Raw genomic sequence first — 27,019 nt, 5'->3', positions numbered from 1 at the left:
ACCTATAATATTCAGGATACAGGAAGAACAAATATGGCAGACATAAAACACACTATTGGAGTTTATAGTCTAACGAGAAACAGAGGCAAGTAAAAATGCAGTTATAATAGATTATGATCAATATTTCCATTGACTAAGTATAAGCACATGTAGCCTATTCTTTGAAAATCAGTGAAGTATTATGCAAAGATATGTAAAAAAGAATATGCCCATCCAAACTTCAATAAGTGCTAACAGTTCTTGGCAATTAATGAGTACTTAAAAATATTAGTGATTTGAATTTTATTCAAACTATTCTCTTCACTATTTATGTACCAGAAATTTCTGTGTCCAGTGCTTCTGAAAATCTCTGAAGGTAACATATGCCAAATTATATAAGAAAATCTGATGACTAGAGGTAATATTACATTTTTCTCCTCAACATAATAGCAAAAGCTGGCACAATCCCATCCACCTTTATCCATATTCAGCATTCCCACTTACAGCTTAAGTGATAGATGGAAGCACTTTCTTATTAAGGCTTTCAAAATAGGTACCATACTGACAGCTTTTCAACAGATTCTAAAGATGCCATGTCAACAGAATTTTCTAGATATTTTTTCCCCCAAAGATGGCCTTTGGGAACAAAAAGGGAAAGCTATTATTTGTATGCCCTAAAAAAAAGGCCTATAATATGCAAAGACATCATAAAAAATTATGTCTCAAAATGTGGATATAAACCTTAACAGCAGAAACACAATGTTTGTGAAGTATTTCCTAATATAAACTCTAAGTAAAAGTAATAAAAAAGATGAAAAGCATGGATTCATACTTTTCAACCCTACTGCCACAGTCTCACCAGTGCCCTTGAAATGTAATGGACTCTTCAGTCAGTTCTGTTTAGCACATTTGAAGTTTTTGCAATAACTGTTAAAACAACAAGATAATCTACCTCATCTGACATTGAGAAAGTAAACTAGATCGTCCTCATTTATGACTTTTTAAGAGCAGTATGAAGTCACAATGATTTGAATGATAATTAACGTCTTTTAGAATAAAAGGAAAAACTATTAAAATGTTTTCAGAACAGTACCTATGTCTCCATATTTCTGCAAACTATAGAATAGTTCTCTTGCAAATTGGTTAAGTTAGTAACTATGGATTTTATTCTTGGGAGCTTTAAACATACCATTGTAATGAGGATAGCAACTGGCTCTTGAAGAGGAGGAGCTATCAGAACATAAGACTCCCCTTCATCCTTCACTGCAAGAAAATGTTTCAATCCTAAAGGCAAGCCTCAAAATAATGTTTAACATTAGAAAAAATGTTAGTACATAAAAGATACGTTGCCTCTTCATCTAAATATGAATTAGGTGTGTGTGTGTGTATCAGATTCTTGCTCCATCACCCAGGCTGGATTGCAGTGGTGAGATCATAGCTCACTGTAGCTTCTAACCTTCTGGCTCAAGCTAAACTCCCACTTCAGCCTCCCTAGTAGCTGGGACTACAGGCGTGTGCTAGCACACCCAGCAAATTTATTTATTATTTTATTTTTGTAGAGACAGAGTTTTGCCATGTTGTCCAGACTTGTCTTGAACTCCTGGACTCAAGCAATCCACCCACCTCAGCCTCCTAAAGTTTTAGAATTACAAGTATGCATTTACATGCCCAGGCTTAATGACCCTTTATTACCAAAGTAAGCCCATAGGACCAAAAGGAGAGTTCCTATCAAGGTAGTATTAGATCTAAGCCATTCATAATATATGGCCCCATCACCATGATAACTATGCCAGGAGATTGTTCACAATGGAGGATAGCCAATTTATGCCTACTCACTTCCTAATCCAAAGACAGAAATAACAATTATCCTTTTATGCTACCTGAGTGAGTTTTATATAACACAGATGACCTTATGGATTAGGAAAGTGGTTACTACTGGAATGAACCATAAAACATCAATTTAGAAAATATGCTGTGGAAGATATATGAGTAATCCTTGCTTGGAGTCAAAGACTGAAATTTGCTGCTCAGACATGAAACAGTTTACAAGTATCTCTGGGACACTGCTTGCACAAATGAAGCATAGAGGGTATTAGGGAAGTTATTGAGTTAATCTGGAACCAAAGAGCACATTTTGCCTGAAATATTTAAATTAATGAGGCCTGTTATGTTTTGGCTGTGTCCCCACCCAAATCTCATCTTGAATTGTAGCTCTCACAATTCTCACCTGTTGTGAGAGGGACCCATCCGGAGATAATTGAATCATGGGGGCAGGTCTTTCTCATGCTATTATTGTAATAATGATTAAGTCTCACAAGATCTAATGGTTTTATATAGCGGAGTTTCCCTGCTCAAGTTCTCTTATCTGCTGCCATGTGAGATATGCCTTTCACCTTCTGCCATGATTGTGAGGCCTCCCCAGCCATGTGGAACTGTAAGTCCATTAAACCTCTTTCCTTTATAACTTGTCCTGTCTTGGGCATGTCTTTATCAGCAGCATGAAAACTGACTAATACAAGGCACCAAATTTTCACTAGAGTCTGAATGATCAAGGTAACTAGGTTAATTGCCATTCTTGATTATTTTATGGATGGATTCTCTCTTGGTATACTTTGGTTCTAATGGACATATGTTTTTTCTGCAACATGTATGTAGACATGTTATTCTTCATAACATATATGTAATATATGTAGATGTTATTCTTTGCAAGATATGTAGACATGTTATTTTTAACATGAATGTAGATATGTTGCACAGATTTCAACTAATGTTTAATGTTCACATGCAGTATACTAGGTCATGTATTATATTAATCCCTGTGACATTTCAACAACTATGCATCTCCTATATACTAGTCATAGTTCTAGGTACTGAAAATATAGTGTTGGGAAAGGAAAGACAAACAATAAGTTCTAATAATGAACAAATAAGACAATCATGAGATCTTGGTGAGTTCTATGCTGATGGGATAACAACTGACCCATCAAGGAAGTTCTCCCCATTTGAGTCTAAGGTGGATGATCTGAAAGAACTAGTTAAGCAAACATCAGAGAGTAGTAAGCTCTGTAGGGAGAGGGAACAGCAACTGCAAATGCTCTACTGCAGGGACGAGCTTGGTATTAAGAGAAACCAAAGAGAATCACCACACCCGTAACTCTCTTTTTATCTTTTTCAATCTCTCTCTTATCCTTGATGTTCTAGGTGTGGAGACCATAAAATTGATTTTGCATTTATCTGGGTGGCTGTTGTGAAGATGATATAAAGTGGATAGATTTAGGACATTTGTAATGTAGAGTTAACAGAACTATAGAGTAGGTGTGAGTCGTGCAGGAAAAAGGAGATTTAATCATAACCCATAGGTCTTTGACCTGGTAACTGTTACTCAATGAACTGAAATGAGGAAAAACAGGTGAGTTTTCCTTGGGTCATGTTCAATGTGAGATGCCTATTAGTCAAACCTGTGGCTCTCTCAAAAAGTAGTGGAATTTGTAAGTCTGGGATTTTTTGGTGAAAGGTCACAGTTAGATATACACAGATGTGGAAGCCATCAGCATATAGATGGTATTTAAAATAATAAATGTGTATGAATATAGATATAGCACGAACATGTGTATACAAAACTACATTTAAGATCATGTTACTGCTCTGCTCAAAACCCCCTATAGTGTTCCCAAACCACATTGTAGGCCATGTTCTTTACAATAGTCTGAAGGCCATAAATGATTTGTCTCTCCACTTACCTCTTTACCTTCTTCACCTGTGATTTTCCCTTCCTTCACCTCACTCGAGCCATTTACTCCACACTGGATACTCTTTTTTCCTCCTAGTGGACAGCTAAATTTGTCTGTGCCACATCTTGGTGATGCAAGCAGTTGTCACCATGTACTTACTGTCTGCTACGGATGGCACTGCCAAGTTGTGTCACGCAGCTGGAACTTTTGACAAATATTTACATATTTGTTCTCCATTTAGCGTGGTGCATTTTACAGATTGTTTTGTTAGAGTTTTGTTCCAGTCCTTAATAACCTATATTTCTTTACAGCAAGCTACATAAGGCAATTGATACACCCACACTCTGCCTTTCCAGGCAGGTCTGATACATACAAATGTGTTCATTTCTATAGGCAGAACCTTTCTCACCAAAGGACATCATTTCCCTTAGGCCACTCACTACTATAAACTTTAAATGTTATTTGTTTGCTTACTTATCATAGTGGACAACCACTTCTATTCACCATTGAACTCTACTTTGTATTCTTTTACCATCCTATTTCTAATATTTTCTCAATTCTCTTTTTTTTTTTTTTTTTTTGAGACAGGTTCTCACTCTGTCACACAGGCTGGAATGCAGTAGCAAAGTCCTGGCTCAATGCAGCCTCGATCACTAGGATTCAAGAGATCTACCTACCTCAGCTCCTGAGTAGCTGGGACCACAGGCCTACACCAGCACACTTGGCTAATTTTTATAAGAAAATTTTTTATAGAAATGGGGTCTCCTCCCTGTGTTAACCTGGCTGGGAATATTTATTTTTAATTGATTTTAAAAGCTTATATTCTGCAAAATTTACTTAGTGGTATATATAGCTTTATGGGTTTTGATAAATGGGTACAATTTTGTATCCACCACTTCGGTCATGATACAGAACCATTCTGTCACCCCCAAAATTTCCATAGGCTGTCCCTTTATAGTCAAGCCCTCCCCCATCTCTCATTATTAATTTTAATAATGAATATTAAAATTTCATCTGGTGATGAAAAAAATCACTCTGCCAACACTATAGGGTCTAAAGAGGTCGGGGAGCAAAGAGGTGTCCAGGAAAAGCAAATCTGAGGCTACTTTCATGTGACAAATGATGTGAGCCTGAAATAAAGTGTGGTGGTGGGTGTGGAGTAGGGAGGATGGATTCCAAATGTATTATGAAGGTAGAAATTACAGATGTTGGTGATTGAATGGATATCGACAGGGAGTGAAATGGAGTTGAGGGTGATATGGAGGCTTTCAGATTGGATGACAAATGGTTACTGGTACCAGATACAAAGTGAAGAATACAATCAGTCTTAAGAGGAATGGTATTTGAAAGATTAGCTCAAAACCTCCAATTGCATAAAAAGACTTGTGATTGAGTCACCTATCTTTGTTATATTTAAAAATACCAGAAGAGAAATGATAAAATCCTTATAGACACCTGAGGCCTTTCTATTTTTGAATTATATAAGATATGATGACTTTACCCTCCTTTGCCTTCAATTCCATCACCAGAATCAACCACTGTCAACTAGTTTGATGTCAGAGAAGAAAAACATTTTATGTTCTACTAAAAGTACCGGCAATAGTTTCACACCATTTAGTAACTAATCAGCTGGTTGAGAGGCCAGATTTATTTCTATATTTATTTCTCAAATATACCTAGATAGGTGCTATTTCTAAATTTTGTTATATGGATCTGTCTATTCCAATGCCAGACAAGTACTATGTTGGTTTTAAATCAGGCTTTATAGTACATGTTAATGTTTATTATCCTTTTCCAAAATTTATTGGGATTCTTTTACATTTATTCTTCTAAATATATTTCTTTTTTCACCCCAGAAAGTCCTTACTCATTTAAAATTTACTCTGATTAGAACTGCCTGAAAGGATTCATTGATTTGGAAATAACTAATGTAGTAATAATCAGATTTTTCATCTAGGAACATATGTAACTTGTTCTTTATTCATGTCTTGTTTTATATTTTTTCATAAAATGTTATATGTTTTATGACATACATTTGTTTACATCTTGTTAAATTTAGTCCTATATTATATAATGCTATATTTTAGGCTGCTTTATAAATGCATTTCTTTTCAATGTTTAAACTAATTATTGCCACTATAAAGAAAAGCTATGCTTTTGAAACATACTAACTTATTAAACTCTCTTATTAGTTCTAATAGGTTTTTAGTGCAGTTTCTTGCAATTTTCAAATATGCAATAACACCATTTATAATAATAAGACTTCTTTCTTTTTGTAATAAAATGTTATGAATTTTTAACGTTTGTTTTTCTTGCCAAAACCTCTATACTCCTGAATAAAATAACAGAAGTTGTAGAAAGATTTTAAGCTTGTTTGGACCTTAAAACAAATGTGTTTAGTATTTTTCCCATTTAGCATAATGTTTGCTTTTAGTTTCTTACAAAAACAATAAAATTTTGAAAGCTTGCTTATATTTCTAAAAAATATAAATTTTTGAAAAACTGCCTAATTCCACAAAATGCCCTCTTGCACATATTGCTATAATTATATGATGCCCCATTAAATTATGCCTCAATTAGATGATAGGCTTTTAAGACATACTGAATATACACTCTCCTTTTATAAAGAAATGAATACATCTATTCCCTAAATGTAGACAGCAAGGCTTATCATCATGATCAAGGAGAGGTTCCTAAGACCAATGGTCTAAGTATTTCATATTACTGTCAGAAAGAACTGCAGTCATGGCCAGGTGTGGTGACTCACACCTGTAATCTCAGGACTTTGGGAGGCTGAGGCAGGCAGATCACCTGAGGTCAGGAGTTCAAGACAAGCCTGGCCAACATGGTGAAACCTCATCTCTATTAAAAATACAAAAATTAGCCAGGCATGGTAGTGGGCACCTGTAATCCCAGAGACTGGGGAGGCTGAGACAGGAGAAGCTCTTGAACCCACGAGATGGAGATTGCAGTGAGCCAAGATTGTGCCACTGCACTCCAGCCTGGGCAACAGAGCAAGACTCTGTCTCAAAAATAAGCAAACAAACAACTGCATTCAAAGTCTGAGATATACTTATTTATCAAAACCAGAAAGAACAACACACCGTTGAGCACTCTGTTGCCATCACCATAGTTAATTCTCATAAAAACCCACTGTGATGGATATTGTTGATATGCCCTCTTTACAGAAGAGAAGACTCAGGGCATAGGAAAGTTATTTGCCCAGGAATATATGGTAAGTGAAGCTGGACCTAAACCTAATCATTAAGATTCCAGAACCCACCTGATCCCTTACATGGTACTTAGAAAAAGCCAAGCAAGTCATAGAAGGATCAGACATTCCATGAGCACATGAAAGTTTGCTATAACCAAGCAAAAGACTTGCAACTTCTTTGAATTTTATCTAAGTCAAAACAATCTGTGCCATCCTTTGTACAGTAGAGCTTTGAAATTCCGAACAACCACTTTCCCAGGAACTGAAACATGTATTATATTGCTTTTAAAAATCAGTTTTTGCTTTGCCTGTTATGCTTCTTATATGTAAGATAAAATCCACTTGAATGATAATAAGGGGCTGAGTTCAATTTCATGATGGAATAGCTGTGGTACCACTGGCCCATCTAATTCCGCAAGCCTATCCGTCAATTAGCAACATGGAATATCATAAGTGATCCCTATCGAAAGTACAAGAAAAAAAATCTGTTCTATGACATACCACCTTCACTTCTCTGTACACACCAAATCCCATACTAACATCAAGTTAAATCACCAGAAGAACACATTCTTTTACTCACTGGTGTAAACTGTACTCCTTATTTCAATTCTTAAATGAATAAATTTGTAGCTAATCTATCTATTACCAGATTGAGTTAATAAGGCAAATTACCTATTTCCTGGGGGCAGGAAATTAGGGCCAGCTCCTACGTTCATATTTTTTTGCTGCCACCCTGTTGCATTTTTTTAAGTCTGCACTGCTGACTTTTGATAGCTAAGCTCCTCCACTTTAGGGCAGAGATTCAATTTTAAATCACATCATTATTGATAGTATCTAGCAATTTTCACCCATTCACTTCACTTCAAAATAAAAGTAGCATAATCAGGTTTCCAAGGTCAGTTTCTTGAAGGATACCTTGTTGAACTCTATCACAGATTCTCTCATGTCTTTATGCAGTACACTTACATGAAAGCCTTGGGGAATTCTAATGATCTTGTTTTTTTTTTTTTAAGCTGAAATTTTGAGGCATAAAATAAACATTTCAAAACTTCTCAGCTGTCAGTGATAGCAATGTGCTTTCCAGGGAACTCTGAACAAACAATATGGTTTGGTTTTATAATTACTTTAACAAAACATCTAATTAAAATGGCAATCCATGAGGAATTGGGGAGTTTCTCCAAGTTACTGTTATCTTCACACTGCTTAAGCCAAGTTGAAGAGGCAAGAGGAACTACAGAAGTCGCAGGAGACAGGGGTTCCCCTTCAATAATCTGCAACCAGCACTGTTTCTGTTTAGCTGACTTGCAGGGCTCAGAGTTATGCAATAATGAGTACATCATTCTCCTGGGGATCACCAGAAGGCTCTGAATCGGGGGGGAAGTTATACAGCACAATGCATCCAGAGAGGCCTAACACTGCAGTTACCTTCCAATGCAGGTATCTTCAGCTGCAGCAAAGAATGTCTCTCAATTCAAGTGGTTTTAAAATGATTTCTTTTTCTCTTTATCCTTAATTTTAGGGAGATCAAAGCAATTCTACATGGGAATTTTTACTTCGGAGTGTTAGGACTCAAAGCTTTCCATCATTAGCCAAAAAACTTTTGGTGGAAGTTGTTTATATCTTATTTTATGATTTAAACATTTACACAAATACATTAAAATGAGATGAATATTTAAGAAAATCTGTTTTAAAATAGAACAAACTAGCAGGCGGAGTTTTCTTTTGTAGCTACTGGTGACCACTATTGAGCTTGTTCATTCCTTGGAATATTAATTTCTATCACGGGTTACACATTTTAATATTTAAATGGTGCAATCAAAAGAAGAAGACCAGAAGGAAAGAAAGGGAAACAAAATCACTTTTAGGAAGTATCACAGTTGAAAGTGACCAATTGAGATTGATAAATTGAGAAGGCCTTTGGTACTATCAATTTGATACAGCAAGTGAAACACACATGTCCCACACATTTACAGTTAAATGTGTGAAATGGCTTTCAGTTTTTATTATGTCTAAGAGTGAATAATCTCAAATTGCAATATGTAACAGCATTGTGTGCAAGAAGTATCAATTCCACTGGCTTTCTTCTATTAATTTTTAATTTACCTTTTTTCAGATTGCTAATATGTATATTATGGGAAAGGTAAGACTGTCTTAGCAATTATCATCCAAATGAAAAGATGAGAGAATGAGAAGAAAGGTGATATTTGAAATGTGTGGAAATATGTTATGACAACTGACTGGTAAAGGTGTAACAACTGGATGAGTGAGGATGCATTTTGAATTAATAGTGGCAGAAACAATTTTCTCAAGGCAATTTTTCCTTGAAGAATATCTTCTATGCAGTCCTATACAGACTTCCCTATAATCCCACTTGTCAGAACCCCCTTTCTCTGAAGTTTCTAGTTCAAGTACCATGTGTTTTAAGAAATCTTTTCCAATCAGGACAACCATTATGTATCTGTGCCTCAATAGAGCTGCTCTTGTTGTTTTCATGTTTGTACTCCCCATGATTCAGCACGCTGTAGATTGTTAAACTATATTTCATATTCACTACATCCATACTCAAAGAAAAAGAAGATATGTTACATGTCCAAGAGGGCCACTATTAAGCCAAGAACATAGAAAAATTCACACAAATCTAATTAAAAGCATTTATGAAGACTCTTGTGAGCATGGCATAGAGATTCTTGATTGAAACAGATGCATGCATTGGATTATAGTTAGACTGCACTGATATGGAAAGCATGGAGTTAAATGAAAATTTTGTGTCTTCCAATAAGTTGTGATTTTCTATCTTGGTTCCACTTAAGTTGTGACTCATTCAGAGTCAAGGAAAAGAGCACATAAGTAGAGTCTATTTCATTCTGGATATGCTCAGCCCCTCTGCTTCATTTATTTTCTCTCCTTCCAGTAAGAGATATAACCCCTTAAGTTTGGGTAAATGATATGATCTCGCTTCTCAGAATTGATTGTTTGCCTTGAATCACTGTGTTTATGCTCATCAAGTCATTTCCATGGGATTAGTGGAGGCTTTTCTCTGATCAGGTGATCAGACCTCAACGCACAAAACCTAGTTTTGTTTTGAGGGGGAGTCTTGCTCACTCTATTTCTCAGGCTAAAGTGCAGTGGCACAATTTTCACTAACTGCTACCTCCACCTGCTGGGTTCAAGCAATTCTCCTACGTGACCCTCCTGAATAGCTGGAATTACAGGCATGCACCACCATGCCAAGCTAATTTTTGTATTTTCAGTAGAGACAGGATTTCACCATGTTAGCCAGGCTAGTCTCTAACTCCTGATCTCAGGTGATTCACCTGCCTCAGCCTCAAACTCTAGTTTTGAGCTCCACAGTTGCTAGCTGACTAGTGGATTAAGTTACTTAAATTTTCATAGTTTAAGTTAGTCTCCTATAAAGTAAGGCTAATAATGTATACTTCATAAGAGTAGATACAAGGATAAAACATAAATATATAAACTTGAAAACTTATGTCTCAGGTAAATAAGGTAAAACAGAAAAAAAAACTATTTGTATAGTTTATTGTGACCACCCTTTTATTTTTTATGTAAGAGAAATTATAACCTTTGGCATCCTTCTTGCTATACATATCTCAACCACCAGTTAGGTTCTGTTCAGGATAACTGTTCTTGCTTTTTCTTCTACCTGGAGGGCTCTTGGTCTGACCTGTTCTTATGGCTTCCCCTTCACTTCCTTAAAGCCTGGGTTCATATTTTATCTAAACAGAGAGATTTTTGCAACTTCTACAAAACGGTACTTTCTAATCATTGCTATCCCCTCCACCATGCTTTCTTCAGAGCATCTATCACTATCTACCTCTATCTCAATAAAACGTATACTCCTTGGGTGTAGGGACTTTATTGTTTTATCTCTATTATTTAAGGGAATGTCTGGCACATATAGACCTTTAATAGAAAATGTATATTGAATAAATACATAAGTGAAAATTTTCTAACCTATTAGTGACAGGTATGAACTTTGTAAAATGTGACTTTTGGTAGCTCCACAACTTTTCAATCACATAACCTAAGACAAGATAAAAAATACATCTAAGCCTCAAGTTACTTTTTTTGTAAACACCAATATTACCTCTAGGGTTGTCCTAAAGACATTGCCTGTGTTTGCCTACTTAGAATACATTTGTGTGTGTGTGTGAGATTCAGCCAGACTAATCTCTAAAAAATGTAATACTAATTAAGTCACTATGTTTTCTTTCTTTTTTTTTTTTTCTGAGATGGAGTTTCGTTCTTGTTACCCAGGCTGGAGTGCAATGGTGTGGTCTCGGCTCACTGCAGCCTCCGCCTCCTGGGTTCAGGCAATTCTCCTGCTTCAGCTTCCTGAATAGCTGGGATTACAGGCACTCACCACCATGCCCAGCTAATGTTTTGTATTTTTAGTAGAGACAGGGTTTCACCATGTTGACCAGGGTGGTCTTGATCTCTTGACCTTGTGATCCACCCGCCTTGGCCTCCCAAAGTGCTGGGATTAGAGGCATGAGCCACCGCGCCCGGCCTAAGTCACTATGTTTTCTTAAATCAACCTTTGATGACTTGATTAAAACAAAGTAAGTTATTGCCTTAATGACATCCTTAAGACAATGTTTAATATTCTTAACTTTGTCTTATCAGATTTAGAACCTGCTTATCTTACAAATCTCATCATATGCCATCTCCGTGTTTCAGTCTTGATGGCCTTTTTCAGTCCCCAAACAGCATCACTGTCTTGACTTTAAAACCACATTTACCTTATTCTCCATTCCTTCTCCTTAATCGCCAATGTATTTTTTTCATACTTAATTTACTTAATTCTTATTTATCTTTTCAGTCTCAATTTAAATGCAAGTATTCCATAAGTCTTTCTGTCTGCCTACCTGTCTATGTATCCATCCATATATCCATCCATCCATCCATCCATCCATCCATCCATCCATCCATCCATCCATGTTGAACTACAGTTTTTCAAATACCCAACCAGGTTTTAACTGTAACAATGTCAACTTCCTATACTTCACCTAAAATGTCTGTCTTTTTGGCTACACTTCAAGATCCATGAGAAAAGAACCAAGTCTTTCTTGTTCATTATTGTATCCTCAAAACTCAGCACAGTACCTGATGCTTAGTAAGATTTCTGTAAATATTCCTTGAATTAATATGCAGTCACAAGGCAGTGATTATCATTATTATGAAAATATCATCTGTTGTTTGTTTAATGTTACTATAATTATTTTAGTAAAACCAAAACTTTGGCTATAGTAAAATCATGAATGATGGTGATGGATTCAAAAAGAGAAAAAAAGAAAGACACAGGAGAAAGAGATGAGATGGAGGAGTTCAAGAAAGAGGAAGACATGAGAAAAGAATGAAAATGAGGAAGACATGGAAAGAGAGATTAAAAAATGGAAGGGAAAAAAGGAATATAGAGTTTTTACTCTCCATTTTTATCAGAATAACTTCAGATGTATCAGTTAAGGATAAGAGAATTTCATTGTTAGCTATAATAGGCAATTATCTTGTGCTGCCACATTTTCAATACATATGAGTTTACCTTTATATCTACCTTTAACTGACACTAGTTTTGATTAACTAGCTTTAACAATACTTACCATATCTTACTTCTTTTCTAAGGACATCTCATTTTTATGAATTCTTACCTTTTTAATTTCTAACTCTAATTCTATATTTTTCTGTTTTATTAATGTTTCTTCTGTTACTTCATTTAACCATTTTTTAAATTTTATTTAAAAAATTATGATGTTTTTATTTACAGAGCAATTTCTAATTTACTAATTTTGAGGATTCTGCTTATATCTAATTTATTAATATATAAATCTTATATGAATTTTAATATCCTACCCATGAATGTTTCAGGACAATTATCAGTTAAGCCAATAAAATAGGCTGTCTTTTACATCAAGTAAAGGTAATGATAATATCACAAGTAAAAATATATAGATGTTTTTCAAAAGCCTCACAAAAAGCAAGAGAAGCTATATTATATATTTATAGTTTATGATTACTATGCTAAATCGCAATAATTCTTGTAAACAAAATGGTTAAGGTCAATTATTCAAAAGAAAATAAATAGAAAATATCTTACTTTGGATTATCTTGAAAACAATTATGAGGACCGTAATTATTGCATGATTAATGCTATGTCATTTGGATAGCATTATTTACAAGGCATTGTTCAAGACTATGTGTTCACTAATGTTTCTATGTTGTGTTTTGCATCTGAACATATAGGAAGACTAAATTTCCCCAAAGTTGGAGTTCATTCCTTTTTTCAGAGACCTTTTGAAGCTGAGGTAAAAAGAAGATAATCAGAGTGACAGTAACTGAGGAAAAGTCTTACCATCTAGATCATTCTCTGGGGTCTCCGCAGTATACCAGTTGGAAGGTGGTCCAGTACCATTGACTGTCATGGCTGACACTTGGAAACTGTACTGACTTCCTTTCTCCAGTCCTATGAAAGAATTTTCCAAAGGGAGGAAGAAAGTTACTAAGCACCAAGTACTCCTATCTGGGCTTCAGAAAGCTTCAGCAAAATTGTAACAATAGTGAACATGCTTTACATTGTTGTGACTGTTGCAATAATTATTGTTATTTTGACTAAAAGGGTAGAAATATCACAGCAAAAAATAGAACTAATTTTTATACATTTTTATAGTTTTTTTCCACTTTATAAAAATGTGTCCATGTACATAGCCTCAGGGCAGATACAGAATGTAAATTATAATGATGAAGAAATAATAAAAAATTGCATGGATCATTTTTCTCTTACTGTTCACAAGAGCCATGTCTATAAATACAGAAGGGTCAATCTAAAAATTTATGTCTCCATCATTCATTCAAGGTCTGTGATTATGTTTTCTCTAGGGCAAAAATCAAGAATCCAAAGCCAAAGCACTTCAGAAGAACATATTAGGGTTTTTGTCTCTTAAAACCATCTTTCAATCATATTTTGTTTTGCATTAGCTTCTATACTAGAGACAGAGAAAATCAATCTCCATGAAATTTTGGCATAATATTGTGCACAGTGAAGACATTAGGATTATTTGGAAAAGCACAGAGAACACAGGTAAACTAGAGAGGCCATAAGGATGTTCATCTGAAAAATGAAAATTTTTGATATAAATAACTTTCTTCTTTCCTAAAGCTCAAAGTAGCTCATTAACATGATAAATTATTGTAAACCAAATGATATTTATCAAAAGACCATACGATGTTTTTGAGATATTGAGAACGCAGCCTAAATGGTCAAGTCCTTAAACCTCAAGGAATTAAACAACCTTGATAAAAATAAAAATGTAATCTTTTCCCCCGCTTCATCCAAAATAGCACAAATATTTGGTGCCAAGAAAAAATGCATAATAAAAGAAATTATGCTCGTGTACAAAATTATACTTTTCAAGATTTTTGCAAAGGAAGATGAGTACATAGTAGTAAGGGGAATTCAAACTTACTATTAATAGGAGATGGTATTTTAAACGATGGTTAGAAAGAATTTTTTATTGTCAAGGAAGGGACAGTTGCCTTCAATAAATAGTACTTTTAGAGACTCTATTTGATAATTCACCCACATAATCGTGTCTATAACACAAATTTCTGTTCTCTAAAGAAGGTTCTAATTTTATAAAACAGACTAGAAGCTCCATGAAGACATATATTGAGACTTCTTTTGGTGCTCTTGTCTTACTATTTGGGTTTTAATTGTATATTTTTAGGGCCCACATTAGCACCTGACACAAGACACATACACAAAACAAAACTTGAAAAATCTACTAAAACTAATGGGGCAAAACAATGCTTAACATAAAGAAAACATTAGGTTAAAATACAGCATTCAACCACATCAAAAAGATGGCAAAGATGCTTCAAAGGTAAGGCCTTTGTCATTCCTTAAGTAGGCTCATGCTCACTTTGATTTGTTAACATGGTATTGATCTAATTTTGTTAATAATTTTCACTATTTCATAGTCACCATTGTTGATTACTGAGGCAGAGGGATTACAGAGCTTTTCTGAGAAATTAAAAAATTAATAGGAAGAGAACTCTGAAAAGAAATGGTTACTTGTTCATAACAGCTTATAACTGTCATAATGCTCTTATTTAAAGTTCCAATCTATGAAAAATGTACTCTTGCATTATGTTGAAGTTTAACTTCATTTTTCTTTAAAATGAATGGACAATCCTGTCAATACTGTCTCTAGTGATTGATTTGAGATACTCTGTGATGGTAATTTATATGTATCAATGTAGCTAGGCTACACTACTCAGTTATTCAATTCACCACCAATTGAGTTATTGCTATGAAGGTATTTTGTCGATAGAACTGGAGTCCATATTTAGTTGATTTTAGGTAAGAGATATTGCCTTATTCTACTTGGATGGCCCAGATTCAATCAGACAAAATGCCTTAAGTGTAGAACTGAGGCCGCCCTGAGGCAAGAAATTCTGCCCTGCCATGGATGTGGACTTAGCTTGAGAGCTCCAGCCTGACCATCTTGATGGCCTGCCCAGTGGATTTTGGAATGGCCTGGCCAGCCATCATAACCACTTAAACCAATTCCTTGCAATGCTTTTCTTAGTATGTATTTCCTACTGGCTCTTTCTTTCTCTGGTTGAAACCTGACTGATATACCAGTTTTGAGTAAAACAAAATCTGCTAAGTCAAAATTAGAAAGCAGTTTAGATCTTCGTTGATTTAAAGTCTGTTTTATCAGAGACTAGGACTGCAACCCTGCTTTTTTTTTTCTTTCCATTTGCTTGGTAAATATTCTTCCATCTCTTTATTTTGAGCCTATGTGTGTCTTTGCATGGGAGATAGGTTTCCTGAATACAGCACACTGATCGGTCTTGACTGTTTATCTAATTTGCCAGTCTGCCTTCTAATTGGGGTATTTAGCCTGTTTACATTTAAGTTTAATAGTGTTTGTGTGAATTTCGTCCCGTTATTATGATGCTAGCTGGTTATTTGCCTATTGGTTGATGCAATTTCTTCATAATGTTGATGGCCTTTACAATTTGGTATGTTTTTGCAGTAGCTGATACCGGTTTTTCCTTTCCATATTTAGGGTTTCCTTCAGGAGCTCTTGTAAGGCAGACCTGGTGGTGACAAAAATCTCTCATTTGCTTGTCTGTAGATTTTATTTCTCCTTTGCTTATGAAGCTTAGTTTGACTGGATATGAAATTTTGGGTTGAAAACTCATTTTTTTTTTTTTTTTAGAATGTTGAATACTCGTCCCCACTCTCTTCTGGTTTGTAGGGTTTCTGTAGAGAGATCTGCTGTTATTCTGATGCGCTTCCCTTCATGGGTAACCTGACCTTCCCCTCTGGTTGCCCTTAACATTTTTTCCTTCATTTCAACATTGGTGAATCTGATGATGATGTGTCTTGGAATTGCTCTTCTCAAAGATCAAAAAGATAAAGAAGGATATTACATGATGGTAAAAGGAACAATGCAACAAGAAGAGCTAACCATCCTAAATATATACCAAGAGCACCAAGACTCATAAAGCAAGTTCTTAGAAACATACAAAGAAACTTAGACTCCCACACCATAATAGTGGGAGACTTTAACACCCCACTGTCAATATTTGACAGAGTAACAAGACAGAAAATTAACGAGAATATTCAAGACTTGAACTCAGCTCTGGACCAAGTGGACCCTAATAGACAGCTACAGAACTCTCCACCCCAAATCAACAGAATATACATTCTTCTCAGCATCATATCACACTTATTCTAAAATTGAACACATAATTGGAAGTGAAACACTCCTCAGCAAATGCAAAAGAATGGGAATCATAATAGCCAATCTCTCTAGCTACAGTGCAATCAAATTAGAACTCAGGATTAAGAAACTCACTCAAAACCATACAACTACATGGAAACTGAACAACCTGCTCCTGAATGGCTACTGGGTAAATAACAAAATAAGGGCAGAAATAAATAAGTTATTTGAAGCCAATGAGAACAAAGACACAAGATACCAGAAACTCTGGGGCACAGCTAAAGCACTGTGTAGAGGGTAATTTACAGCACTAAATGTCCGCAGGAGAAAGTGGGAAAGATCTAAAATTGACACCATAACATCACAATTAAAAGAATTAGAGAAGCAAGGGCAAACAAATTCAGAAGCTAGCAGAAGACAAGAAATAACTAAGATCAGAGCAGAACTGAAGGAGATAGAGACATGAAAAATGCTTCAAAAATTCATGAATACAGAGGCTGGGTTTTTTTTTTTTTTTTTTTTAAGATTAACAAAATATGTAGACCACTAGCCAGAAGAAAAGAGAGAAGAATCTAATAGATACAATAAAACATGACAAAGAGGATATCACCACTGGACACATACAACCACCCAAGACTAAACCAGGGGAAAGTCAAATCCCTGCATAGACCAATAACAACCTCTGAATGAGGTAGTCAGTAGCCCACCAATCAAAAAAAAAAAAAAAAAAAAAAACCAGGACCGATGAATTCACAGCTGAATTCTACCACAGGTACAAAGAGGAGCTGTACCATTCCTTCTGAAACTATTCCAAACAATAGAAAAAGAGAGACTCCTCCCTAACTCATTTTATGAGGCCAGCATCATCCTCATACCAAAACCTGGTAGAGACACAACAACCAAAAGGAAAATGTCAGGCCAATATCTCTGATTTACATCGATGAAAAATCATCAATAAAATATTGGCAACCGAATCCAGTAGCACATCAAAAAGCTTATCCATCATGATCAAGTCAGCTTCATCCCTGGGATGCAAGGTTGGTTCAATATATGCAAATCAGTAAAGGTAATCCATCACATAAACAGAACCAATGACAAAGAACACATGATTATCTCAATAGATGCAGAAAAGGCCTTCAATAAAATCAACACCTCTTTATGCTAAAAACTCTCAATAAACTAGGTATTGATGGAACATATCTCAAAAGAATAAGAGCTATTTATGACAAACCCACAGCCAATATCATACTGGTTGGGTAAAAACTGGAAGCATTCCCTTTGAAAACCAGCACAAGACAAGGATGCCCCCTCTCACCACTCCTATTCAACATAGTATTGGAGGTTCTGGACAAGGTAATCAGGCAAGAGAAAGAAATACAGGTTATTTAAATAGGAAGAGAGGAAGTCATATTGTTTCTGTTTGCAGATGACATAACTGTATATTTAGAAAACTCCATTGTCTCAGCCCAAAATCTCCTTAAGTTGATAAACAACTTCAGCAAAGTCTAAGCATACAAAATCAATATGCAAAAGTCACAAGAATTCCTATACACAAAAAATAGACAGAGTCAAATCATGAGTGAACTCCCATTAACAACTTCTACAAAGAGAATGAAATATCTAGGAATATAACTTACAAGAAATGTGCAGGACCTTTTCAAGGAGAATGGCAAACCACTGCTCAAGGAAATAAGAGAGGACACAAACAAATGGAAAAACATTCCGTGCTCATGGATAGGAAGAATCGTTATCAAGAGAATGGCCACACTGCTCAAAGTAATTTACAGATTCAGTGCTATCCCCATCAAGCTACCACTGACTTTCTTCACAGCATTAGAAAAAACTATTTTAAATTTCATTTGTAACCAAAAAAATCCCATATAATCAAGACAATCCTAAGCACAAAGAACAAACCTGGAGGCATCACACTACCTGACTTCAAACTATACTACAAGGCTACAGCAAACCAAAACAGCCTGGTATTGGTACCAAAACAGACAATATAGACCAATGCAACAGAACAAAGGCATCAGTAATAACACCACACATCTACAACCATCAGATCTTTGACAAACCTGACAAAAACAGGCAATGGGGAAAGGATTCTCTATTTAATAAATGGTGCTGGGAAAACAGGCTAGCCATATGCAGAAAACTGAAACTAGACCCTTTCCTTACATCTTACACAAAAATTAACTCAAGATGAAATTAAAGACTAAATGTAAGACCTGAAACCATAAAAACCCTAGAAGAAAACCTAGGCAATACCATTCAGGACATAGGCATGGGTAAAGACTTCAAAAGCAATGGCAACAGAAGTCAAAATTGACAAATGGTATGTAGCTAAACTTAAGAGCTCCTACACAGCAAAAAAAAAAAAAAAAAACTATTATCAGAGGGAACAGGCAACTTAAAAAGTAGGAGAAAATTTCTGCAATCTATCCATCTGACAGAGGGCTAATATCCAGAACCTAAAAGTAACTTAATCAAATTTACAAGAAAAAAAACAACATCTTTTTTTTCTTGTAAAACAATTTTGTAAAAAACAACTCTAAAGATAGACATCTTTAGAGGAAAGAAAATCAAAACCACATTGAGATACCATCTCACTCCAGTTAGAATGGTGGTCATTAAAAAGTCAAGAAACAACAGATGCTGGAGAGAATGTGGAGATATAGAAAGGCTTTTACACTGTTGATAGGAGTGTAAATTAGTTCAATCATTGTGGAAGACAGTGTGGTGATTCCTCAAGGATCTAGAATCAGAAATACTATTTGAGCCAGCAATCTCATTCCTGAGTATACACCCAAAGGATTATTAATCATTCTACTATAAAGACAAATGAATACCTATGTTTATTGCAGTACTATTCACAATAGCAAAGACTTGAACCAACCCATATGCCCATCAATGATAGACTGGTTAAAGAAAATGTGGCACATATACACCATGGAGTACTTTGCAGTCATAAAAAGTGATGAGTTCATATCCTTTGCAGGGACATGGATAAAGCTGGAAACCATCATTCTCAGCAAGCTGACACAGGAACATAAAACCAAACACTGATTGTTCTTACTCATAAGTGGGAGCTGAACAATGAGAACAAATGGCACAGGGACGGGGACATCACGCATCAGGGCCTGTTGCGGGGTAGGGAGCCAGGGGAGGGATAGCATTAGGGGAAATACCTAATGTAGATGATGGGTTGATGGGTGCAGCAAATTGCTCTGACACGTATATACCTATGTAACAAACCTGCATGTTCTGCACATGTATCCAAGAATTTAAAATGTAATTTATTTTAAAAAAAGAAAACAGTTTAGAGACCATCTAGCATATGTTAAGTATCTCCTCAAAAGAATCTTACCTGGCAAGACCAAATTATTTATCAGAATTATCCCTTCCAACCATATACAGTAGGGGAGCTCTTCATATCTTACTTTCTATTACATCTGCAGTGAAGTTTTAGCATCCTGTAGAGATTTGTGCTCTAGGTCACTCTGAAAATCCTGCCAATTGCTTTGAAGTATTATATGTTATCGTTAAAACATCTTTGACTTTGCTGGGCTGTGGAATTTAACTACAAACCTTTAGAAAAGTTAGGTCAAGTATAAAAAATTATATATATATATATATATATATATATATATATATAATCCCATTATTAATGATAATCTTAAGGAATGTCTAATAAAATGGTTCATATATTGCTGAATATCTAACAAAGTATCCCTGTAAATAAAGCAGGAAAACTTTTGTTGAATGAGAAATTAACTAATGGAGGTAACTTACTTTCAAGTTTTGCTTCTTAGAAAAAGTTCTTTCTTAGGTTACACTGAATCTGATATACCACAGTATCACTTACAGATAGATTGCACTATTTGCATCCTAGTGGGATTAAAAACAAATTAAATTTCTCCTATAAAATATGTTTATTCAAGACTTTGGATTCTAAATTCAGTGCCTTTTTTATCAAATCTTTATCAAGAAAATTAAACTTGTGATCCTTTTTTATACCCAAGTAAGTGCATGATATAAAGCAGAAGCAGAAATTTTGCCTTTTCAGAGAAGCAGTCTGGACATTACCTTCAGAACTCCAGGTTTCAGGTGGCGCTGCTTCTATGCTGTGAGGGGTATTTGGCTGGGAAAATTTTAGACATTCTGCAGGCCATTTTAATTCCTATTTCCTATCTATGGTGATTAAGTAATAATACATGCTTCCACCGTTTGGTGTTCTTGTGAGGGTCACATGAAAATCTGCTTGTAAAAGTAACTTATAAAATCAAGCATTTCATAGATGTAATGATAACTGACAATGGTACAGTGATTTGCAGGTTACTTTCTTTTTTTTTTTTTTTTTTTTTTTGAGACGGAGTTTCGCTCTTGTTACCCAGGCTGGAGTGCAATGGCGCGATCTCGGCTCACCACAATCTCCGCCTCCTGGGTTCAGGCAATTCTCCTGCCTCAGCCTCCCGAGTAGCTGGGATTACAGGCACGCGCCACCATGCCCAGCTAATTTTTTGTATTTGTAGTAGCAACGGGGTTTCACCATGTTGACCAGGATGGTCTGGATCTCTTAACCTTGTGATCCACCAGCCTCGGCCTCCCAAAGTGCTGGGATTACAGGCTTGAGCCACCGCGCCCGGCCTACTTTCTTACTTGATTTTCAAATGCTCTGTGATTTTGGCACAGGATACGTAATTGCTCCCATTTTAGAGACAAGGATCATAAGGCTCAGAGAAATTAAGCAAGGGTATTATGGTGTTTTAATTAAAACTTGGACTATCCTTCAGTAAAGAATCTGGGCTCTGTTCTCTCTTGCTAGGTAGGTTCAAAGGCCCACATGACCTACACTAGAACCCGAAAGAGACATCATTAACACATATAAAGCACTATGCAGGCATGGAAGAAATTTCTGTTTATGATGACTACATCAGACTTGAATAATGGGCAAGCAAGCAGGATAAAATTGATGATTCTATCATTTTTGACAGTGGATCGATCAATCTAAGAAATAAAAAATATTCAAAATTCAGTCTCAAGAAGAGTTAAATTGTTCTTTTGCTTAGAAATGTGGCTAAGTACTTTGTAATGTAATCCCAGTATTTTGGGAGCCCAAGGCAGGAGGATTATTTGAAGTTGGGAGTTCCAGACCAGCCTGGCCAACATGGAGAAACCCTGTCTCTACTAAAAATACAAAAATTAGCCAAGCACAGTGGCTCACATCTGTGATCCCAGTTACTCAGGAGGCTGAGGCAGGAGAATTGTTAGAACCTTGGGAGGTAGAGGTTGCAGTGAGCCGAGATCATGCCACTGCACTCAAGCCTGATCAATAGAGTGAGACTATGTCTCCAAAATAATAATAATAAATTACAATAATAAATGCACCCTATTAGAAAGAGGAGGTATCTTAGAGAGTTTTACCAACAATGACCACCACCAAGCAATTTGGGGGGTGGTGGTAACTCTGATAGTTGATATCAAAAGATTGTTCAATCTGCTTTTCTTTCCCTCCCTTCCCCCTTCCCTCCTTCCTTCCTTTTCTCCTTCCTTCTCTCCTTCCTTCCATCCTTCCTTTTCCTTCCTTCCATCCTTCCTTTTCCTTCCTTCCTTCCCTCTTTTTTCCCTTCCTTCCATCCTTCCTTCCCTCCTTCCCTGCTTCCTTCCATCCTTCCTTCCTTTCTTCCTCTCTCTGTCTCTCTTTCATTGGAGGTGGAGAAAAGAGAAGCCAGTCTATAATTAAAAGCCTTTGTATGTATATTTTGAAAAGCTGTTATCAGATCTAGTTCCTGAACTGGGATAATATAGGAATATTTTAAAAACATTTAAATAAGTTGGCCAGGAAAGCTTTTATTTAATATGTTCTAGAGTTATTAGCACCTCTTGCTGTATGGTAATCTTTAATTTTTATTGTCCAATATACATCTTTTCCCATCCTTGTGTTTTTCTCCTATTCCTTTATATACTCTTACAATCATGAATGCATTACCTATGGTGAGAAACACATTATTTACAGTTTAAGAGGTAAGAGCATAGGTTTTCAACTCAGACAGTATTAGGTTTGAATTTTCGTTTCATTATTTACTAGCTGTTTGACTGTGAAAACCCAACCAAGCCTCCTCGTTTACTTCCATGGTCTCATCCATAAAATGGGGATATGTAAATAAAAACTGTCATAATGATTACAATGAAAACACATATGTAGATTTTAGCATCGTGGTTTCAGTGTTCAGTAAGTAATAATATGGCTGTTATTACTTTTGTAAATGTTAAACTTTATTTTTATTAATTATCTTCTACAAAGTTATATTACAGCCTTAGTCACTCACAATAAAGTGAAGTAAAGAGGAGAACATGGCATAGTGAAAGGAGCACATAACATGGAGTCAGGACACAGGCAATCTATCCAGGATCATCTTCTTAACTAGTGGAGGACCTTAGCAATATCATCCTCCAGACCTCAGTTATTTCTCCTATAAAATAAGCAGTTTGGATGAGATGAATTCTGTTTCCTGCTATGCTTGTCAGGATCAAAAAGTTCAACCTCAACGTGTGTGTGTATGTGCGTGTCCTAGATACTTCTAAGTATACCTTTATTGTAAAGAAAGTATGGTGTAACTAGCAATGCTTTTCTTAGATGTTAAAAATTCTATTGTTGAAAGTTGATTATCTCTGCATCTTTCTATCCTAAATGCTAAGTGCCCTGAAGTGCTGTAATTCTTGTGTTCTATTTCTAATTTTTTAGAACTTCTAGTAAGAGATGGTATATTATTCAAACAACATAATTTCCCCAACGTTAACCTTGTTATAAAATTGCTATGGTATCATTTCAATTTTTCAGTTCATAAACTATCAATGCATCTTTATTATTATGTTTATTATATATTGACCATGAAACAAAAGAAAACTCTTAAATTCAATTCCAAACAACCTTCTCTAGAGACCAATAAAAAATTAAAAACATTTTAGAATTTAGTTGATGTGGGTTCTCACAATAAAAGTGATAGCAGCAATTTTAATCCTTGTTGTAACTCTGAATTATTTTCTTATTGCAGATGTCTCATTATTCTCATTTTAAAAAACAAATGCACAACAAAAAACACCTGCCTAACAAATAGAAGATAGTAAAAAAGGAAATGTTTGAGTATCTACATCAGAATATTGATAATATGCAAATGGAGCATTCTGAAATTTCCAATTTTTTTAAACAACCAAATCAATAAATCATGTATCTTACAGGCATTAAAATCACAGGGTCAAATCCTTTACATTTTACAGTGCTGTATATTTATATGGAAAAATCAATTATTTCTGCTTACAAAGTGTGCGAGTTGCTAGATATATCCCGGGGACATGTCTAAACCACAGCCAGTCGAGCAGTGTGTAGTGCTCCCTGGTTCCTTAATATTTTGCAGCATTGAAGACATATATTCCCACACTGTCTAGAAATGCAACAGGTGTTTCTGTCAGTCACAGAGCAGGGGAGAGGATGGAAAGATTTTGTAAAAATATTCAAAAATTTTTAAGTATATGATGCTGTTCATTAACTTTTTATTGCTTTATTTCAAATTTAGAAAGAGTATGTATATTTTTTGCAGTAAATCTCAGGCATAGTTGCACATATAAGTGCTCATATTTTGTTTGCATTCCTAAATGTATCTTTATAACTCTTGAAATCAAGAAGTAACAATATGAATAAAGCCCACACATTTTGGATCCAGATTCTTCTAGCCCTATAAAGATGCAAATGGGCATTTGTGAGCTGTTCCTAATAACTAATTAATTCATCTCACTTCTTTGCTTTTGGCTGGAATGATAATAAACCAGAGTGGTGATGGGTTACCCCATGCTGATTAGAAGCTCTAATTGTCACACATATTTTTAGATAAATGAAAATGTAGAATTGAATTATTTATTTTGGACTAAGTAACATTTATTAGAAAATACAATTCAAAATGATTGTCCTTGAGAGGAAAAATAATAAAAGGAGTCTGTAGTAGTTTGAATGGCATCGCCTCAGAATTCATGCATGTCTGAAGGATCAGCAGGTGACCTTAGTTGGAAACAGGGTCTTTACAGATATAATTAGTTGATGATCTCAAGATGAAGTCATCCTGGATTTAAGGTGGGCTCTATCTCTAATGACTGGTGTCCTAATTGGAAGAGGAGAGAGAGCAGACACAGTGGCTTACACCTATAATCCTAGCACTTTGAGAGGCCATGGTGGGAAAATGACTTGAGATCAGAAGTTTGAGACCAGCCTGGGCAAGAAAGCCAGACTTCGCCTTTACGAAAAATTTAAAAAATTACTTGGGTGTGGGGAAACACACCTGCAGTCTGAGCTGCTTGGCAGACTGAGGTAGGCGGTCAAGTCTGCAGTAAACTATGATCATGCCACTGTGTTCTGGCCTGCGTTAGAGAGCAAGACCCTGTCTCAGAAAACAAAACAAAACAAATAAAAAAGGAATAGGAAAGAATACAGAAGGAAAGTGATAAAAAGATGGAGAAAGAGATTGGATCAGTGCATCTACAAGCCAAGGAAGACCAGAGATTTCTGGCAACCTCCGCAGTTAAGAAAGGCGTGGGGTGGGTTCTTCCTCAGAGCCTACAGAGGGAGCTGAACCTGCACAACCTTGATATCAGACTTCTGGACTCCTGAGCTATGAGAATAAAGCCTGTTCTTTTAAGTCATGAAATCTGTGGTATTTTGTTTTGGGTTTCAGATGGCGAAAAGGCTAATACTTGCTGCTCTATGTTTTGTTTTGTTTTGTTTTTTTCAATGATTTTACCTTAAACAGAGGGAAAGTCCTAAAATGTTCTGTTATTTAGGGAGTTAGAATTTTGGTTTGAATATACTAAACTGAATGTGTTAAAATCCATTCGCCAAAATAACTCATAAGGACTAAGCAATTAACTCTAGCAAATTCTACTGGCAATGAGGCTACTGTTCTTCATTTATATTCTGGACCACTCTTTTCCAAGCCATTCAGATGGTACTGAGTGAGAATTAGTGGGAGAAAATCTTCAACTTTTCAAAACCAAAGTTGTAATATTTTTAACTTATTTTCATTTTACATGTGCAATTAAAAATATGTATCATATTGTTGTTAAAAACTAAGCAATATTTATGATCAAAATTTTGGTATATATTTTATTCTAAATATTTTTATGTGAATGCTCTAATAAATATGAGCTCTTGTACTAATACTGACTGACAACTAGGATATTCGCTTACTATATTTTAAATAATCATAATTTATATGTGATTTAATATTTTTACACTATGCTATTTAAAATAGACACATAGTATTCCAAGATACAGTTGTGTCTGAATTGTCTAGCTAACTTCCTATAGCAGGATATTTAGGTTATTAAAAACACTATTTGCTATCAAAATAATATGACAATTAATATGCGTCTCGCTAAAAACTTTCCAAAAATACGTTTGCTTCCTAAGATAAAGTTTTAGAATTTGGAAACCTAGGCCATATCTTTATGAAAAGAAAATCACACACGCAGACATACATCCACATACAAATGTATATACCTCTGTATAAAATACATATCTATACATTGCTTTCCAGAAAGGTTATAGAAATTTTCTGTCCTACAAGCAGTATATGAAAGTGTACATTTCTCATATGATTTCCATAATAACATGCCATCATTTATTTTTATCTTTATTACTTTAATCAAAGAAAAATGCTAACTCATTTTGTTTTAATTTGCATTTCTCTATTTGCTAATGAAATTGAACATTTTATCATCTTTATTGGCTGCATATAGTTCTGTGAATTGAACATCCAATCATTAATTTTTCTATTAGAATATTCATCCTTTAGTTAATTATTTTAAAATGAGAGATTAATTTTATATTTTCAATGTTAGTCATTTGAGAAGCAAAAGCAATGATGATGACGTTTTGGGGCTTCAAATCTCTATGTCTGGAAGAACAGAAGACTTGGATTAAATTATCGTTAGGGTCTCTCCTACTCTAATGTTAAATCTTAGAATTCATACTAAAATATTTTCAGCAAGATTTTTCAATTTTGGTGATTTCTCTCAAAGTAAAAGTCTTTATTATACTGAATACGCTAACGAACTCATGTTCCTCACTTCAATTCTTTTTGCCTTCTTCCCCATTATTTTGTCAGGGGGAACAAAATAACCTTAGGATCTCGGCTTTTAAAAATATTTTCAAATGATATGGTAAATGTCAGAACTTTCTGTTAGATTCAATCATTCTCTGCCTAAGAGATTTTGCCCATATTTAAAATATGCAACATGATTTTTGGCAATCTACTTCAAAAGTGCTTTGACTATTATGCTAAAATTACATAGGCATA

The 27,019-nt window shown here is 35.2% G+C and overlaps 1 protein-coding gene across 5 annotated transcripts in view; it reads right to left on the bottom strand.

The window, feature by feature from the left end:
* DCC (DCC netrin 1 receptor) overlaps positions 1-27,019 on the bottom strand; it is a 1,205,330-nt gene that overhangs the window by 214,992 nt on the left and 963,319 nt on the right. For all 5 annotated transcript variants that reach the window (XM_002757246.7, XM_008979838.5, XM_035271116.3 and 2 more), the window contains exon 14: positions 13,292-13,402. In XM_002757246.7, the coding sequence (XP_002757292.2) occupies positions 13,292-13,402 (111 nt within the window). The remainder of the gene's footprint in view (positions 1-13,291; positions 13,403-27,019) is intronic.

The sequence above is a fragment of the Callithrix jacchus genome, chromosome 13, assembly GCF_049354715.1.
Source record: "Callithrix jacchus isolate 240 chromosome 13, calJac240_pri, whole genome shotgun sequence".
Classification (NCBI taxonomy): Eukaryota; Metazoa; Chordata; class Mammalia; order Primates; family Cebidae; genus Callithrix; species Callithrix jacchus.
Note: the sequence above shows the minus strand (reverse complement) of the source record. Positions and strands in the feature narration are given on the sequence as shown.